A 20,177-nucleotide genomic window follows, 5' to 3' on the forward strand; every position below is an offset into this window, starting at 1 on the left:
TTCACAGAGGCAACCAGGTTGCCAATTTTTATACAACTATGCAGTATATTATACATATTTTGTAGTGCTTTTTATTTGCCATTTCTGGAGATCTTATAATTAGATCTCTACACAGAACAGAACATCAGAACATATTGAGTCTGGATAAATTGAGCTTAGCCCATAGCATAGAAAAACTTCGTCTTGTTCCTCTGAAAAAGTACACGTTAAGGAAAGAAATGTCTTAGGATTTCTTGGAAATGAATTTAGAAATCATCTTATAACTGACTTTTTTCCCTTGTAGTTGATTATGGAAGATTCCCACAAGAGTAACACTTCAGAGGCAGCGCCGCAGCCTGGTTCAGCGGTTCAGGGAGCTCATATTTCTCATATTGCTCAACAGGTAAGGCAGGATCTAGCCAAAATATTGAGCTAATGAGGAATATTTTGTGAAAAAGAACCAAGCAAAAAGAATTGTAAAACGTTGAAGTGTATTGGAAGGAAGGTAGATTTGATTTAAACATCCTATCAAGATTATTTCAGTTTTATTTTCTTCTATACAGAGAACATTTAATGTTGTTATAATAGGTATATACTTTTCAAAACTTGAAGTAGATTTCATTTTATGTGGTACATGATTATTTCGATTTTTTTCCAGACTGATTTTGTTTCTGCATAAGAAAAATGAAAAATTATTTATCTCTTTGAGCTAACTTAAACAGACTAATAGTTTCAAGAGGCAAACCATCTTCAATTCAGTAGATTTATTGTGGATATATAGGAAATCTTTTGCTGAACTGGAAAATAGGTTTATACATTAGCAAATTTAAGTTGATAGGCATGCATATTGCAGAACTGATATTTTATAAATTTCAAATTGTCTGATCCATGCACGTGACCCACTTCAAGGAAAACAGCAGATGGTATTTTTTGCCAGTGATAAGACTTGAACTTTCAAGCAAAAATTAGAATTTTGGAAAACTTGTATTCACCATTGTAAACTTGACAGTTTCCCAGTAGTTACAGACTTTTTAGTTACAAAATTGTGTTACAGAATCATGCTTGGGTATAAGATTCATTCAGAGTGCAAGGTAGACCAGTGGATTTTCTTTTCTTTTCTTTTAAAGATTTATTTATTTGAGAGAGAGAGAACACAAGCAGGGAGGAGGGCCAGAGGGAGAAGGAGAAGCAGACCCTCCGCTGAGCAGGGAGCCTGATGTGGAGCTCAGTCCCAGGACCCTGGGATCGTGACCTGAGCTGAAGGCAGAGGCTTAACCAACTGAGCCACCCAGGCACCCCAGACCAATGGATTTTAATGTTAACAGAAGATAAAACATTAAGGGGCACCTGGGTGGCTCAGTCGGCTGGGCGTCTGCCTTCGGCTCAAGTCATGATCACGGGGTCCTGGGATCGAGTCCCGTGTCGGGTTCTCTGCTCAGCAGGGAGTCTGCTTCTCCCTCTCCCTCTGCTTCTTCACCCCCCCACCCCCACTTGTGCTTGCTTGCACATGTTCTCTCTTCCTCTCTCTCTCTCAAATACATAAAATCTTTTTAAAAAGTACGTAACATTAAGATTGTATATTGCAAACAACCTTTAAGAAACTACAACCTGTTAAGTTTCAAAGAAGAATATCCACAATTACCTGAAAACACTATTAAAAACAGTCCTCCCTTTTCCAATTTCATATATGTGTGAGGCCAGACTTTCTTCATATACCTCAGCCAAAACAACATATGGCAACATATTTAATGTAAAAGCAGGTAAGAGAATTCAGTCATTTTCTATTAACTCAAATATTAAGGTAATTTGCAGAAATGGAAAATGTCATTCTCTCACTAATTTGGGGGTAGGGAAGTTTAGTCATGTAAATAAGAACATATTATTTATATTAGTGTCTGATTTATATTACTTCAAAATGAACTGTGTAATATTTTTAAAATTTCTGTTTTAATTTTAAGTGTGTTAGAAGATTAAAAGCCCACATAAATAATAATTCTTGGGGTCCTCAGTAATTTTTAAGAGTATAAAGAGTCCTGAGACCAAAAAATTTGAGAAACAAGGCCCTAAAAGATTAATCCTTCAAGCTTGATGCATCCTTCTTTATTATTTGGCTGTATCTGTGTAGAATAATGCTATCTTCTCCAGATGGTGCTGGAAAAACAATTAGGGAGTCTTTCAGCCATCTTTCTGTTAATAGAGCCCTTCACAGAAAGGTTTAAATTCACTTGGCTTACTTGTATACTTCAGTTATTTTGGTTAGATGTGAATGTTTTCCAGGTTTCCTTAGAAGCATATTTACAGTGAGATGTAGAATAAGTACATTTCTAAGTGGTAAGTAATTTTGTAGTGATTTTGAAAAATAATGTCACTGACTTCATGTCTGAATTCTTGTGGCTTGATGACTTCATTAGACTCTAAATATTGTAAGGAAACCATATCTAATGCAGTAATATTTATTCATTCATTCAGTATAAGCTGGGGACATAGCAATAAACAGAAGTCTCAGCTCTTGTGGACTTCTAATTTTGCGGAGACAGGCAATAAAACATATCAGTTCATGGTATGTACTGTGGGGACTAATAAAGCAGGGTAAGAGGGATGGGGATTGGTGGGGAGGGGGTGGACTTGTCTTACATAAAGTGGTCAGAGAAGTCCCATTAGTGGAAAGAACTCTTCATTTACATGAACTAAGAGTTGTAAAATGCTGAGACTGATATGTGCTTGGCATAGTTAAGGAACAGCACAGAGGCTGGTGGGGTGGGAGACAGATGAATGAGGGGAGAATGATACAAGATGAGGCAGGGAGGTTTGGGGTGGGAAGGGAGAGTGCCAGGTAAGGTAGGCCTTGTATGCCACTGTAAGGCTTTTGGCTTTTAATCTTGATGAGATGGGAATCCTTTGGAGTGTTTTGAGTAAAAACATTATCTGATGTTTTAATAGGATCATTTTGGCTGCTTTGTGGAGTAGAAGCAGGAAAACCAATTAGGAGGCTGTTAAAATAATGTGCATGAGAGGTAATAATGTGCATGAGAGGTGATAATGGCTAGGATCAAGGTAGTAGTGGTGGTGGTGAGATAAAGTTAGATTCTGGATATGATTTGGTTGTAAAGCCAACAATGTTTACTTTTGGATTAGATGTGGGTTTTATTTTTTTATTTTTTTTAAAGATTTATTTATTTATTTGACAGAGAGACACAGCGAGAGAGGGAACACAAGCAGGGAGAGTGGGAGAAGCAGGCTTCCTGCAGAGCAGGGAGCCCGATGCAGGGCTCGATCCCAGGACCCTGGGACCATGACCTGAGCCGAAGGCAGACGCTTAACGACTGAGCCACCCAGGCGCCCCTAGATGTGGGTTTTAGAGAAAAAAAGAAGTTAAGATAGACCCTACAGTTTTTGGCTTGAATAACTGTAGGAATGGAGTTGCCACTTATTAAGATGGACAACACTGGAGCCTGTTTTTCTTTTCTTTTGGGAGGCATATTGGCAATCAGGAATTTGGCTTTTAGGCATGTTAAGTTTGTGATGCTATCTGTATTACTTTTCTGTGCTACAAAACAAATTACCACAAATTTAATGGCTCATAACAACACATGTTATCACACAGTTTCTGTGAGGGCAGAAACTCCTTTGCTAGGTTCTCTCTGCTTTGGTGTTTCAAGTTGCAATCAAGGTATGGGCTGGGCCTGGGTTCTTATCTGTGGGTTGGACTGGAGAAGAATCCTCTTCCAACTTCACTCAGGTTGTTGGCAGAATTCATTTTGTTGCAGCTGTAGGACTGAGAGCTTCAGTTTTTTGTTGGCTGGAGGCCACCCTCATATCTTAGAGGTCATCTGCAATTCGCTGCCATGTGGCCCCCCCCATAAGCAGTTCACAGCATGGCAGCCTGCTCCATTAAGTCCAGTGAGAGGGTGAGAGTGAGTTCGCTAGATTGTATAATACCATACGACATAATCAAGGAAATGATATGCCATTCCTTCGCCATAAAATGTAATCATGGGAATGACATCCCATTGTCTTTGCCTTACTGATTAGAAGCAAGTTGCAGGTCCCTCCCACACTCAAGGGGAAAGGATTATTCAAAGGCATGAATACCAGGAGGTGGGAGTCATGGGGGCCACCTTAGAGTTTGTCTGCCAAACCATGCAAATAGATTTATCCAGTAGGCAGCTGGATATATATGATCTGGAGTCCAGAGAAGTCCAGACTCTAGAAATGTAAATGTAGGAGTTGTGGATATATAGGTGGTATTTAAACTCACAAAGGGATTTCTGGCTTCTGCTTAGGATATAGAAAGCTGAAGAGTATTGCTCCCATCCTAAAATAAGAATGAGCTGTAATACACAGTCATAACTTCCCTTGACTCATCGGAGGTGGGATCTGGCTCATCTGTAACAGAGCACAGGAAGAAGGCAGGGTTGTCAGACAAGGGTAAAGAAGCATTCAGCTAAGTTTTTAATGAATTGCTGAAGTCAAAGTGTGGGTTAGCATGAGACTGTAGAATCCTTGAGGGCTGCAGACACAGGGTAGGTAACACCCACCTGTAGGGTTTTCTTCAAGGTCTCCCAGCAGTTTCTCATGAGAAAGGTTGGGGAGGGGCGCCTGCCTTCGGCTCGGGTCATGATCCCGGGGTCCTGGGATCGAGCCCAGCATCGGGCTCCCTGCTCGGCGGGAAGCCTGCTTCTCCCTCTGTTCCTGCTTATGTTCCCTCTCTCGCTGTGTGTCTCTCTGTCAGATAAATAAATGAAATCTTTAAAAAAAAAGATTGGGGAAAGCAAGGGAGACAAAGGTTAGGCTCACTAGGTGGTACAGGCCTACCTGGACTTTTTTCTCCCTATGGAAAAGAGCTTTAAGCCACTGGGGGAAGGGAATAAACGCCATTTTCCACTGTGGCTGGGAGGAGTGAAAAGACAAAAACCCATAAAACCTGAGGGAAGGGGAGGAAACTTCTGGGTTCAGACTATTAGTTTTCCTACTACTGGGAGAAAGCCCTATGCCCTGAGACCCAGGGATAATGGCTTGCCTGAGACTGAGACTCAGCTAGGATAACAGAGAACTTCCCTGTTCCCTACTAGCAAGTAAAGCAACAGCAGTCTGCCCCTGGGGGACTATGGAGAAAGCCTCTGGGGAAGGTGCCCTGAGAAAACCCCAAAGCTGAGGGTGGAGCAAGAACACTGAGAAAAACCCTCAGGCAAACCAGCCTCCCACCCTAAGCAGAGGGTTGCCCTAGAGGAAGTTGAAGCAGGTAGTGCACTTAAGGTAATCATAACAACAGAACCCCAACCCAGCCTAATTCCTGAAGAGATTGACTCAACCCCTCCCCTCAGCCCCCCACTAATAGCTTGCAGAAAAAGAGCCGTACCCATTTTTTTTAATCTTTTTTTTTTTTTAATTTTATTTATTTGGCAGAGAGAGACACAGGGAGAGAGGGATCACAAGCAGGGGGAGTGGGAGAGGGAGAAGCAGCTTCCCGCTGAGCAGGGAGCCCGATGCGGGGCTCGATCCCAGGACCCTGGGATCATGACCCGAGCTGAAGGCAGACGCTTAATGACTGAGCCACCCAGGCGCCCCGAGACTCATTTGCCTTAAAAGGGGTAGCAAAGAGAGCTTCATTTATGGTCAAGTTCTGTGGATGTGGCCTGGTAACTGTTTCCTAGAAGAAACGTGTCAGTATTCACCTTGTAGAATCTTTCCCAGTGCACAAATGACTGACAACGATGACAACCAATGGCAGTTTTTCTTTTCTTATTTGAGGTATTAAGAAGCAAGCATTTTCTAGTTCCTAACAAACTTTTTTTCTCTTAAAGATTTTATTTATTTATTTGAGAGAGAGAGAGAGAGAGCGCGAGTGCACAAGCAGGGGGAGGAGCCGAGAGAGAAGCAGGCTCCCCGCTGAGCAGGGAGCCCCATGTGAGACTTTATCCCAGGACCCTGGGATCATGACCTCAGCTGAAGGCAGATGCTTAACCGACTGAGCCACCCAGGCGCCCTGAGCCATACCCATTTTTATACTGTTTCCTCAGTCTCCTGTGTTATACAGGATATCCATCATTCAGGCAAAAGTTATGAAATATACAAAAAGTAAGAAAAAATAACCCACTGTTTAAAAATCAAAATAACCAAAAAAGTGAGGATGATAACAGTTGTGAGAACTGTCAGACAATGAATTTATTTTTTTAAAGATTTTATTTATTTATTTGACAGCATGAGCACACAAGCAGGGGGAGCAGCAGCAGAGGGAGAAGCAGGCTCCCCGCTGAGCAGGGAGCCCCATGTGGGACTCTATCCCAGGACCCTGGGATCATGACCTCAGCTGAAGGCAGATGCTTAACCGACTGAGCCACCCAGGCGCCCCTCGTTGGCCTCACGCTCTGCGGGGAGTCTGTTTCTCTCTCTCCCTCTTCCTCTGCCCTTCCCCCCACTTGTGCGCGTGCGCTCCTCTCTCTTTCAAATCCCAAAATCAACCCAGCACTTCTGTGGTCATTGCCCAGAGTGGTGAAAAATTGGAGTCACTTGATGCACACCTTTCCAGCTGACATTGAACCAAGGCACCAGGGCTTTGTCGTCTTATTTTAGCTCTCATGCTATAAATAGTTCTTTTGGTGGTCTAATTAGTGGCATATTTTTTGCATTTTTGTGCTTTTTGTTAGTGATTTTGTTGTTTAAAATGGACTCCGAGGGGCGCCTGGGTGGCTCAGTCGGTTAAGTGGCTGCCTTCCGCTCAGGTCATGATCCCTGAGTCCTGGGATCGAGCCCCACGTCAGGCTCCCTGCTCAGTGGGGAGCCTGCTTCTCCCTCTCCCTCTGCCTGCCTCTCTGCCTACTTGTGCTCTCTCTCTCTCTCTCTGTCAAATAAATAAAATCTTTAAAAAAATAATAAAAAATAAAAATAAATAAAATGGCCTCTGAAGTGTAGTGTTGAGTACCAGGAGGAGAGAATGCATGAGGTAAGTTTCATTCAAATAGGAGTTGTAGTGCTGCTGTCCATGAGTTCAGTATTAATGCCTTAACAATGTATATACCAAAAAAGGTGTCTTTAAATAGAAACACTTAAAACAAGGTTATATATTGACCAGTTGATGAAAATAATGTGCCCAGAGGCTTGCAGGAACCTAACTCCATATTCCCCCAGAGCAGTGGTTCAGTATTTGCTAATTCATGTACATGCAATGTTATAGACTATAACTACCACAAATAACAAGAATTGACTATTTAGCAACATAGAGTTTATTGACAGCCTTGACAAGAACTATTTCAGTGGGAGTGGGGATAAAAATCTAATTAGATCCAAAAGAGCGTGGAAAAAGAGAGGGTGAAAAAGAGTAGACACTCACTGACAACAGAATGAATAGACAACTCCTTTGAGGGGTTTTGTTGCAAAGGGGGCTAAGAAATGAAGTTGCTGGAGAGGGTTGTAGGTCAAAGCTCCAAAGCTTTACTTTTATTATTACTTTTTAAGATAGGAGGTAATAGTCTGTTTGTATACCAATGGGATTGATTAAATAGAAGGGGAAAACTTGATGATACAGGAAAGAGAGGTCAATCCTGGGATGATGTCCTTGAGGAGGGGCGGGAACGAGATTTAGTCTACAAGGGGAAAAATTTATTTTATATGAGCACAGGTACATCATTCACAGTTAGAAAGTAAATACAGATTACGTAAGGATGAGATACTCTGAAAGTTTTCTTCTGATAACTTTTTTTTTTTTAGGATTATTTATTTATTTATTTGACACAGAGAGAGAGAGAGAGAGAGTGCTCACGCAAGCAGGGGAGTGGCAGGGGAAGGGAGAGGGAGAAGCAGGCTCCCCGCCCAGCAGGGAGCCGGACGTAGGGCTTGATCCCAGGACCCTGAGATCATGACCTGAGGCGAAGGCAGATGCTTAACCGACTGAGCCACCCAGGCACCCCTCTTTTGATAACTTACTTGCTTTTCGGTGAAATAAAATGCTTTGAGAAGATAGGGAAGGAGGAGAAAGTATGAAATAGTCTGCCAGGACAGTAGGAGATGTAAGTGGGCTAGGGATATGTAACAGGATTGATGGAAACTGTGAACAGTCCACTTGAGGTTTGATCATGAGTTTAAAGCGAAACTGTTGGGGCGCCTGGGTGGCTCAGTCGGTTAAGCGTCTGCCTTCAGCTCAGGTCATGATCTCAGGGTCCTGGGATCGAGCCCCGCATCAGATTCCTTGCTCAGCGGGGAGTCTGCTTCTCCCTCTCCCTCTACTGTTTCCTCCACTTGTCTCTCTAGTCCTCTCTCTCTCTTTGTCAAATAAATAAAATCTTAAAAAAAAATAAAGTGAGACTGTTAAGTTCAGTTATGCGTTTTTCTCCAGTCTGATTCAGGTATGGTTTGCATTCAGGTTACAGGCATAGAGTAGGGGAGTTAACAGGGTCGATGTTTAGTTAAGGGACTATAATGAAGCAAGAAAAGACAAGGACATTGATGATGTGTATGATAGAGGGATTATGATGCTGGGCACAAAATTTAAGCTGTATAAAGAAGGAAGTGGAGACTTCATGGGGTCAAGAGTAGGGAAAAAGATATTAGGTTCCATGGGTTATAGGTTCCTGTGGAGTCCAAGAATTGTTGAGAGTCCAAGTAGTAGAGGTAATGAGTTGGAAGTAGTGATACTTAGAGGGATGCTTGAATTTGAGATTATGGAGGGTGCATTTATTGACAATGATAAGATTTGAGTAGTTCTCAACTGGATTGTACTGCTTCCCCACTGAGATGTCTGGAAATATGTGTGTGTTTGGGGGTAGGGAGGGTGCCACTGGTAGTCAATGGGCAGGGACCAGAGATGCTAAATGTTTTGCATTGAGCAGGATACTCCTACACATGGAAGAATTGTCCTGCCCAAAATGCCTGTTTAGAAACCTTGTAGGGTATGACAACAGGAGCAGGTAGCTGAGGAGGGTGGAGGACAGGGCTTTGGAGAAGAATAAAAGACAGAGGCCTGGGTGTGGAAGGTTACTGAATGTTGCATATTGAAATTACCACATTATATCAGGAGTGGTATTAGAATAGGTTGGTTTGGCTACTAAATGCCTAAATGAGGGCACATGGGGCGCCTGGGTGGCTCAGTTGGTTAAGCGTCTGCCTTCAGCTCAGGTCACGATCCCAGGATCCTGGGATCAAGCCCCGCATCAGGCTCCCTGCTCCGCAGGAAGCCTGCTTCTCCCTCTCCCCCTGCTTGTGTTCCCTCTCTCGCTGTCTCTCTGTCAAATAAATAAAATCTTAAAAAAAAAAGAAATGAGGGCACGTGACTGCCATAAGGACCGTCTGCTGCCATGAGCCTTGAAGTTGGGAGCTTTTAGGGGAGGACTTTGAAGGGACAGTGGTCTGGAAGTACTGATGAAAAGCAAAGGAAACATGTCCCTTATCTGTAGGCTCATGGTATGAGTGCAGGAGAGAGCTGTAGGAGAGGCAGATTTCTTGAGAAGAGAGCTGAGGTTCAATTATGGCAGGAAGGTGAAGGGGAGGGACTTGGTACTAGTTGAATTTCATTTAATTACAAATTATATGTAGATTGAGAGGCAGGCAGTCTTCCTTAATGCAAAGAATGATGGAAGCAGTTAGAAGACTGGGTTGGAACCCGGGTTTTGTCACTTAGTGACTCTAGAACTTTGACTAAGTCACTTATTTAATAAGACTTGATGTTCATCATCTGGAAATTACGTGTCAGACTTGGCGATCTCTTAAGGTCTTTACCAGCTCATAACTTTCAGTAATTCTCATATTGTAGAGAAATTTGTATACTTTAATCAGGTGTGAATAGGGAAAACGATGATAGTAACAATTGAATGTCCACTGTGTGCCAGGTGCATTTCTAAGCATTTTACATGTTTTAATGCCTTCAAACCTCATGTCAACCTATTGTGCTTTTCTAAATCCCATGCAACTAGTAAGGCTAGAGACGTGATTTGAATTCCAGCAGTTTGACTTCACAGTTTGGGTTTCCTGGGAAGTGGACTGTGAGATGGAGATTAGCATGCAGGAGGTTTATTAGGGAGTCCTCTTGGGATTACCACCTGTGAAAAGTAAAGAAAAGAAGAGAAGGAAGCAGGATTGGGCAGAGGGAGAAGTGGGACTCAGTCTCAATGAAGGCCTCAGCTGACCCCATAGAGAGCTTTGAAGATGAGATAACTCTTCAGAATAGGGGGAAGGGGCCAGCCAGACCTTCATATCCCAGCATGCACCAGTCATTGGATCTTGACTGACCTGGACTGGGAAGGGCTATATGTGACCTTAGACAAGGTGACTCATCAGCCAACGCAATTTCAAAGACGGCTGACAGCTGAACACTGCCAGCAACCGTACTCCAGCAGCTGGGGAGTAAGTCTTTTACTAGAGAAACGGGATCTGCGAGGTGCATCATAGTGCCCACCATAACTCCAGAGTCCACAGTCACCAGTCCTTTGTTGCCTCCAGGGAGAGTATGAGGATAAATGAGAATAGTGGAAGAAATTACAAATAGGCTTGGCTCCGAAACACTTTTAAAACAGCATGATCTTCATGCCATTTTTTTTTTTTTTTAAGATTTTATTTTTAAGTAATCTCTACATCCCACTGTGGGGCTTGAACTAACAACCCGAAGATCAGGAGTCACAATGCTCTACCAGCTGAGCCAGCCAGGTGCCCCCATGCCATTCATATTTTTGACATGAGGACTTAACTCAAGGTTTATCCAGGGATAAGCTAAGAATGTGTGTGTGCATCAGTGCCTTTGATAATCCTTTCTTATCTAGAGATACTCTATCTAACATCTTGGATATTCTAGGTCATCTGGGTTTCACTTTTTGGTAGAGAAAGATTCTCCTATAGAGTAACTTAGAAATCTGGATGAGTTTATATGGATGTTTCCAGCATGGATGGCATGGGAGAATGGAAGAATGATTTTTCTTTTTCATTTGCTTAACAGGGTCTTTCACAGAGCCCAAAGTTTTAAATTTTGACTAGGTCCAATTTATCAAGTTTTCCTTTTATGGATTGTGCTTCTGGTGTCTAAGAATTCTTTGCTAGTCCTAAATTTCAAAGATTTTTTTATTTTATAGGTTTATGTTTTACATGTAAGTCCATGATCTATTTTAAGTTAATTTTTGTATAGATTTGAGAGTTTTGGGTTGTTTTTTTGTTTTGTTGTTTTGCCTCTGGATGTACAATTGCTACAGCACCACTGCATTACTTTTGCACCTTTGTCAGAAATTATTTGGGCGTGTTTATCTACTTCTGCTTCTCAGTTATGTTCCATTGATTATGTGCTGTCCCTCTGTAAGTACCATGCTGTCTTTTTTTTTTTTTTTTTTTAGGATTTTATTTATTTATTTTGACAGAGAGAGAGTGAGAGAGGGAACACAAGCAGGGGAGTGGGAGAGGGAGAAGCAGGCTTCCCGCTGAGCAGGGAGCCTCATGTGGGGCTCGATCCCAGGACCCTGGGATCACGACCTGAGCCGAAGGCAGACGCTTAACGACTGAGCCACCCAGGCTCCCCAGTACCATGCTGTCTTGATTACTATGTATAGTAATCCTTAACATCCAGAAGAAAGATTACACTCATTTTATTCTTCTTTTTCACAGTTGTTTTAGGGCCTTTTCCTTTCCATATAAGTTTTTGCAGTAAGTTTTGCAATAATAACTTGTCTGTGTCTACAAACCTACAGATCAATTTGGGGAGAACTAGTATCTTATTGAATCTTCTAATCCTTGAATATAGTAAATCTCTCCAATTATTTAATCTCCTTTGATTTCTTTTCATAGCATTTTGTCTTTTTCAGCATACATATCCTGTATGTGTTTTGTTACACTTATACCCAAGCATTTCATTTTCTTTGCAACACTTGTAAATAATATTGCATATTTTCTTTGGAGCTGTTGTAAATGATATTGTGTTGATTTTGGATTTTACTTGTTAGGATATAGAAATGCAGTTGATTCTTGTTTTTGATCTTACATCTTGTAACATTAGTTTTAGGAGTGATGATTGTTTTTGTTTTGTTATTAATATTTCTTGTGATGTTCTACATATACAGTCATGTCATCTAAAGATAGAGATGGTTTTACTTCTTTTTTTTCCAATTTTATTCCAGTTATTCTGATTTATTCCAATTATTAACAATATGTATTATTTCTTTTTTTTAAAGATTTTTTAATTAATTTTTTTTTAAAGATTTTTTTAAATTTATTTATTTGACAGAGAGATAGAGAGCACAAGTAGGCAGAGCGGCAGGCAGAGGGAAGGGGAGAAGCAGGCTCTCTGTTGAGCAGGGAGCCTGATGCGGGGCTCGATCCCAGGACCCTGGGACCATGACCTGAGCCGAAGGCAGCCGCTTAACCGACTGAGCCACCCAGGCGCCCCTTTAAAGATTTTTTATTTATTTATCTGAGAGAGAGAGCACATGAGAGGGGGGAGGGTCAGAGGGAGAAGCAGACTCCCTGCCGAGCAGGGAGCCTGATGCGGGACTCGATCCAGGGACTCCAGGGTCATGACCTGAGCCAAAGGCAGTCGCTTAACCAACTGAGCCACCCAGGCGCCCTGTATTATTTCTTTTTTATTGCCCTATTGCACTCTCTAGAACTCCCGGAACTACGTTGAATAGAGTGGTGAGAATGGACATCTTTTCTTTGTATCAGTCTTAAAGGGGAAACATTCATTTTCTCATCATTAAGTCTGATGTTAGCTGTAGGGTTTTTTTATAAATGTTCTTTGTGAGTTTGAGGAAGTTCCCTCTATTCCTAGTTTTTTTTTTTTTTTTTTTAGACTTTATTTATTTGACAGAGAGAGACACAGTGAGAGAGGGAACACAAGCAGGAGGAGTGGGAGAGGGAGAAGCAGGCTTCCTGCTAAGCAGGGAGCCCGATGTGGGCCTCAATTCCAGGACCCTGGGATCTTGACCTGAGCTGAAGGCAGACGCTTAACGACTGAGTCACCCAGGCGCCCCTATTGCTAGTTTTTTAAGAGTTGTGTTTTGTTTTTTTTTTCCATGAAATGAGATTTTTCTGCATCAGTTAGTGTGCAGTGATGATTTTTTTCTTCTTTGGCCTGTTGATGTGGTGGCTTACATTGATTGATTTTAAATATCAAACCAGCCTTGCATACCTGAAATAAATAGCACTTGGGCCGTTTTTTTATATGTTGCTAGATTCTGTTTGCTAATACTTTGTTGAGGATTTTGCATCTAAATTCATGAGATAATGGTCTGTGGTAGAGATTGTATAAAATTGGCATTAGTTGTCCTTTACATGTTTAATAAAACTCTCCAGTGAAACTGGAGCCTGGAATTTCTTTTCTTTACAGGACTATTCAGGCTGTTTTATCATGGCTGAGTTTTGGTAGTTTGTGGTTTTCAAGAAATTGATGCATTACTTCTGAGTTGTCAAATTTATGAATGTAGAGTTGTTCTTAGTATTACCTTTTTAACCCACTTAATGGCTGTAGGGTCTGTTGACCTTAAAAATCTAACAGTCAGTTAATTTACCAGCAAAAATAAGTTTATTCAGGAATAACAGAAAATTGCAATCCGGGACATGCAGGCTCTGGTAAAACCATAGACAGGTCCCATAAACAAAGGAGAGGAATGTTATTTTATGGAGGAGGAGGAGGAGGGAGTTGGCAGCGGTTTTTTTTTTTTTTTTAGAGATTTTATTTATTTGGGAGAGAGAGCACGACTGGGGAGGAGAGGGAGAAGCAGACTCCCCACTGAGCAGGGACCCTGACACCGCCGATCCCAGGACCCTGGGATCATGACCTGAGCCGAAGACAGATGCTTAACCAACTGAGCCACCAGGCAACCCAGCAGTGGTTATTTTGAAAGAAAGTCCATCCCAGAAAGGCACCAGTTCAGGGTGATAATTGTTTCTCATTGACGAATTGCAGGGCTAGTCAATTTCTTGTAGGAGATGCAGTGTGCATCTCTGCCTTTTGGGGCCTGTAATTGATTTCTTCCTGTTAACCATTCTTCTTTTGAGTCTGTATTTGCCATTGAGTGGTAGGGCTCCCCCTTCTGGCCTCCCAACTCCACTTTAGTTGAGGTTTCCCTTTATTAAGTTTCCTATTTCACCCTTTTGATCAAGGTCTTTCTCTGAAAGCATAGCTGATCAAAAGTCAGGTTTTTTAAATTCAGTGACCTTTTGACCCTCAGTGCCAGGAAAGACTTTTCCTGGTTGTCATGCCCCATATCAGATGGAAAATACATAGCAATTGGAAACCAGTTAAGGTCACATTTGAGTAACAAGGAAGGTTAGGAGGGAGAACTCTCAGGCACTGCCCACCTTATAGTCCATATTTACCAAGATCATAAGCACTGAAGATCATTTCCTTATTGGGAACATCATTTTTACAAAAGTTCGATAGGCAACAAATACAGAAGAAAGTAACATGACAATTTCAGATTGTATAATGGTTCTAAACTGGGATCCTAGATCTGAAAGTCGCCAACTAAAAATATCTGTTGGCACTTATTCCAACTTAAGGGAGAAAAGTTACCCCTATGGAAGCAAACCTGAAGTTGTTTATGCCTCTTGGAAGTCTCCACTTAAAGCTGCCACGAAAGCAGAATAGTGAATACAGCAAGAGCACACTGAAAGAATTAACTGAGTGCAGGTATAAACACGAAGCAATAGCTGATGAACTTTTTCAAAACAGCAAAACCTCAAAGACATTTTAAAACAGCATTGTTATCTTGAAAGAACTGTTTGGAACCAAATGTGTTATAGTTGGTAAGGTTGCAAATTCAGAGACCATGAATTTGGATAAGAATCCAGAATCAGTTAATAGTTCAGATGAAAGAAATACTTTTATGAATTCCGAACCTTGTAGAAGAAGCAAGTGAAAAATTAATTTGTCATGGGATCACAATGAGGCTGTTTCTGAAAGGCCATAATCAAAAGAAGAGGTTTCCCTCCCTTCACAAGGGTTTGGGAAATGCAGACAAGGGCATTCATTGTCTTTTCACAAATGAGAAGAAGCAACAGTGAGAAAAAGGTACACAGGCCTGGTCCAGACATCTTGGGAAAGCTGTCTTGTCAGATGGCATCTGCTTCAGTTCCTGGAAATCTTTTTTTTTAATTTTTTTAAAATATTTTTATTTATTTGACAGAGAGAGAGAGACAGGAGAGAGGGAACACAAGCAGGCGGAGTGGGAGAGGGAGAAGCAGGCTCCCCAGTGAGCAGGGAGCCCAGTGCAGGGCTCGATTCCAGGACGCCGGGATCATGACCTGAGCCGAAGGCAGACACTTAACGACTGAGCCACCCAGGTGCCCCTGGTTCCGGGAAATCTTTACTTTCAGGTCACCAGGTGGCGTGCAGGGCCAGTTAGGGTTTGGTACTTTCTTTAGATGTGTCACATGAATCCAAGAGTCTGTTTCTTAGAGTTTGGTGGCACAAGGCTGGTTAGCAGTAACTAGTAAGGTCATTTCCAGCAAAGAACCCGATGGTGGGACTCAGTCCAGGACCCTGGGATCATGACCTGAGCCAAAGGCAGGCATTTAACCGACTGAGCCACCCAGGCGCCCCTAAGCATGGTTATTTTTAATAGAAGCAGTTAGGTCTTTAGAACATTGGAGTATATCTCTTTTTATCAACTGTGGGTCAGAGGAGGCAGGGGCCAAGTGTATTAACGTCCTGTGACTATCTCAAAAAATGAGAATCTATGAATTCCAAAGGGGGTGGATCTGAAATTTGGAAGGACTAACAGCACTGTTAACCAGGGCGTTTGGAGGGTCTCTACAAATTTTGCCAATTGAGTCTTAATTGTGCCATCTATGTGTTTGACTGACCTTGAGGATTGAAGATGGTATGCACAATGAAAGTGTTGTAAAACCGGCCGAACAGCACAGACTTGTTGAAGCCACCTGACTGGAAAAATGGGTTTCCCAATCACTATCAAGTTTAGAGAAAGGTTCTCCAGGTGTAGGGATAATCTTTTCTATGAGAATTTTAGGCACAGAAAAAACATTGGCCTCTCTACAAGGAAAAGCTTCAGTCCACTGAGAAAGCATGCAAACCATAACTAAATCATACTTATATATCCATGAGACAGGGAAGCTGTATGAAATCCGGTTGTGCAAACAAGTTTCTTTCAGTTGTTCTTTGGACTGGAAGGACAAGTGAGTATAGGCACTTTTTGTGGCTTTATTAATATTTCCCTACCAGTGCTGGTTTGTGAATGATAATCATTTTGTCAGTAGACAATAGTTTAATGCATGCACAGTAGTAAGTGGGAACTTTAGAATTTTTGGTAGGGCTGGATTTTCATTTGGTCCAAACCAGCATTTTCTTTTTATCAAAACAACAATACTTTCTAGATTTCCCATATTGTTTTTCCCTCTCTGGGGCTAATTGTTGGGTATCTCTTGTTAGTGTTCCCAAATGATAATTTGGGAGAACATCCCTTTGGACCATGACAGAGGTTTAGCTCTTGGTTTCCTTGAGAGCAGTGATTTTGGTAGCAATATCAGCAAGGTTTACTCTGGCACCCAGGAGGTCGAGTCTGGAATGCCCAGGAACCTTAATAATAGCCAGAGCAGCAGCAAAAGTATGGCGTCTAGTAAATTTTGGATATAGGAGCCATTTTTAATTTTATCCCCATTAGAGGTTAAGGAAACCGTAGTTTCCATAATGTTCCAAAGGCATACTGACAATGGGTATAAATGTTTGCAGTTTTACCCTTGCCCAACGTACAAGCCTGAGTGAGGGCATAAAATTCAGCCTGTTGTGTAGCCAGAGGTAGAAGTCCTGCCTCAGTGACTTCAGAGGAAGTTGTAATAGCATACCTAGCATGATATTTAGCATTTTCATCCTTTATTTTTTCCCTAAAGATTTTGTTTATTTGAGAGAGAGAGAGAGAGAGAGAGCACGAGTAGGGGGGAAGGGGCAGAAGCAAAGGGAGAAGCAGACTCCCCGCTGAGCAGGGAGCCTGACGCGGGGCTCGATTCCAGGACCCTGGGATCATGACCTGAGCTGAAGGCAGACGCTTAACGACTGAGCGCCCAGGCACCCCCATCTTTTTTTTTTTTTTTTTTAAGGATTTTATTTATTTGAGAGAGAGACACAGCACAAGCATGAGCAGGGAGAGGGAGAAGCAGACTCCCCGCTGAGCAGGGAGCTGGATGCAGGGCTTGATCCCAGGACCCTAAGATCATGACCTGAGCTGAAGGTAGACACTTAACCGACTGAGCCACCCAGGCGCCCCGCATTTTCATCCTTTAAATAAGAACCATCAGTAAACCGTTAAAAATCTGCAGTGGTTAGAGGAGTTTTGTGTAAATTGTCACAGGGAGTCGAAGGATGGTCTGTCAGCATTAAGCAGTCATGAGGGGTTTCGTCAGTGAAGGAGGGGAGAAAGACTAGCAGGGTTAAGGTTATTGTAGCAGGAAAGAGTTCTGTGAGGGGCCATGGGCAGCAGGATGTCCTAGGAGGTGAGATGACTGAGAAGTGCTGAGTGTGAGGAGACTTCAGGAGGGCCTTTACTGCGTGGGGCACAGGAGGTTAAAGGGGATCCTAGATTATTTCTTCAGTGGCTTTAACTACAAGGGAAAGTGGCAGGAATGGCTCTGAGGCAAAGGGGACATCCCCATGCCACAGGCTCCAGTTGATGGTCATAATACCCTAGGGGTCGGTGATGGTCCCCATGTTTTTGGATGACTACTCGAAGGACGTTCCCTTCCCTCTCACATACAAAGAGGAGAAAGGGAAGTTGATAAATAGGATGTCTGAGGGCAGGGGGCTTTATTAGGCTTTTCTTTAAAGTTTCAAAAGCTGGGGTGCCTGGGTGGCACAGTCAGTTGAACGTCTCACTCTTGGTTTCGGCTTGGATTGTGATCTCAGGGTCATGAGATCAAGCCCCACATTGGGCTCCACACTCAGTGCAGAGTCTGCTTCGGATTCTCTCCTTCTCCTTCTGCCCCCCTCCCCTTGAGTGCGTGCTCTCTCTCTCTTTCAAATAAATAAGTAAATCTTTTTTTAAAAACCTGTTAAAATCTCAAAAGCTATATCCTCCTGATCTTTTAAATAAAAAGCAGCAGGTTTGTCATTTTTTAGTAAAGCATAAAGAGATTGAGCCATAGAAAATAAGTTTGGAATCCAGTTTCAGTGGTAGCCAGCCAGTCCAAGAAAACCTTGTAATTGGTGTGTAGTTTTAGGTTTTGGACAGTTCAGGATGCCACGAAACCTTCCTAGATCCAAATGTGGACCTTGTTCCAAGATCAGGTGCCCTATGTATCGAATCTGAATTTGAGCAAAGTGCAGGGTTTTTTTTTGAGGCTTTATGTCCCTTTACATCTAGAAGTTTTAACAGGTGATGCTGTCTCCTGTGAAGAGGTTGGAGAAGAGCAGCAGAGAAGCTAACCATCTCCATATTGTGACAAAGCAGAGCCTGCAGAAAACTTTATATCATCCAAATCAGATTTTAAGGATTGTGAAAAGTCAGAGGACTGTGCGTAACTCTGGGGCATTACTGTCCCAGTGTATGCCTGCTTTTCCCAAGTGAAAGAAAAAAAGGCTACCCTTATTAACTGGAATACTAAAAAATTCACCAAATAGATCAATTAGCGTGAATAATTTGCTTTCGGTGGGAATGGATGTCAGTAGCATATGGGAGTTAGGAACAACAGGGTGCCAAGGGATAATGATGATATTTATTTTCCACAGGTCCTGGACGAACCTTTATCTTTAGCCATTGGGTTTTCTCATGGCAAAATCAGGGTATCACAGGCACTAGCACAGGGGATGTTGAGGCCCTGAGCTTTGTAGCTTTGTAATCTTCTATTATGAGCTTGATGCCTTGAAGGGTTTCTTTATTATAGGGTATTGATTCATTCTGGGGCGAGGTTTTGAGGGATCTGAATATTGTTGGGAGGTGTACTGTGGATGCTGCCAATAACAGTTGAAGATTTTGTTCATAAGGAGGAAAGTAGTTGATCCAATAGGAACAAATGACCAGTGTCCCCAGACTCCACTATAGTGCCATCAGAGAAAGAGCAAATAAAAGATGTCAAGGGTAATTTAATCCCCTGGTTAGCTATCTTGATTACTGCTGTCAAATTCTAGAATTATTTCCCCCTTTTGGGAGAAATTCCCACATGATATTTTTCTAAGAAATCTCAGCCTGATAAACGAATAGGGGTAGAGGAACTAAGGGAGAAAAAGGATGGGTATCTCTCAAACGGCCTAAACAAAAGGGAATAGGTTCAAAGGCAGGAACCTGTTGAGGTTCATTAGAGACTCCACTATTTGAGTTGTTTTAGTACTCTGAGACAGGGGCTGCTTTATAGCAGTACAGCCAAGAGTGTAGCTCCCGTGTCAATAAGGACTGAAAGAGATTCATTCCCAAACCAGTTAGGAGGGAGGATTGGGAAGAGCCTCGTAGTTTCTTGGAGCTCTGTCATTGGGAATTAGGAGGACACTGGTTAGGCTGACTAGATGGCTGAAGTTCCTGGAGCACTTAAGCTGGTAATAGTCTTTTTTCCAATGTCCTGGCCCTTTGCAATAATAGCATCCTTTGATGAGCATTCTTCATTTGCCAGAGTTAAAAGTTGAGAATTTTAGCAGTCTTTATTTTAGGTGACTCCTCTGGGATACTAGCAAGCTGGTTTGCTAAATTTAAACTAAATCTGGAGTGGGCATAGTTTCCCATCCTGGAAAAACTGGTTCAGCCCATTACTAAACATAGTTAAATGCTACCTAGGCAGAGTCAACATGTAAAGGAGGACCAGAATTTTTTTTTTTTTTTTTTTTTTTTTAAAGATTTTATTTATTTATTTGACAGAGAGAGATATAGCGAGAGCAGGAACACAAGCAGGGGGAGTGGAAGAGGGAGAAGCAGGCTTCCTGCCGAACAGGGAGCCCGATGTGGGACTCGATCCCAAGACCCTGGGATCATGACCTGAGCCGAAGGCAGACGCTTAACGACTGAGCCACCCAGGTGCCCCGGACCAGAATTTTTTTAAGACAGTTTGGAGTTGATTGCAATGGTCATAAACAGGTTCATTAGGCTTTTGTGTGCAAGCCTGAATTTTGTTTGAATCAAGAGGCTTAGGAAAAGCTACTATAGTTGCTTAGTGGAGAGTTATAGTGAGTGTTCTAGCATCCTGCCAAAAGTTAGAGGTTTCTTTCTCTAAATCCCCTTCAGGATATTCCCATCAGGCTGGCTTCATGCACTGTTCGGCCTGGCCCTCACCAACAAGCATGAGGACTAATTAAT

The 20,177-nt window shown here is 42.3% G+C and overlaps 1 protein-coding gene across 6 annotated transcripts in view; it reads left to right on the forward strand.

Moving 5' to 3' along the window:
* Nucleotides 1-20,177, forward strand: part of ATF1 (activating transcription factor 1) — an 83,415-nt gene that overhangs the window by 6,719 nt on the left and 56,519 nt on the right. For 5 of the 6 annotated variants that reach the window (XM_036098921.2, XM_078075970.1, XM_036098917.2 and 2 more), the window contains exon 2: nucleotides 284-382. The exons of the other annotated variant lie outside the window; for it this stretch is intronic. In XM_036098921.2, the coding sequence (XP_035954814.1) occupies nucleotides 290-382 (93 nt within the window). In that variant the 5' untranslated portion in view covers nucleotides 284-289. The remainder of the gene's footprint in view (nucleotides 1-283; nucleotides 383-20,177) is intronic. 6 annotated transcript variants of the gene reach the window in all.

This window comes from Halichoerus grypus, chromosome 6 (assembly GCF_964656455.1).
Source record: "Halichoerus grypus chromosome 6, mHalGry1.hap1.1, whole genome shotgun sequence".
Lineage (NCBI taxonomy): Eukaryota > Metazoa > Chordata > Mammalia > Carnivora > Phocidae > Halichoerus > Halichoerus grypus.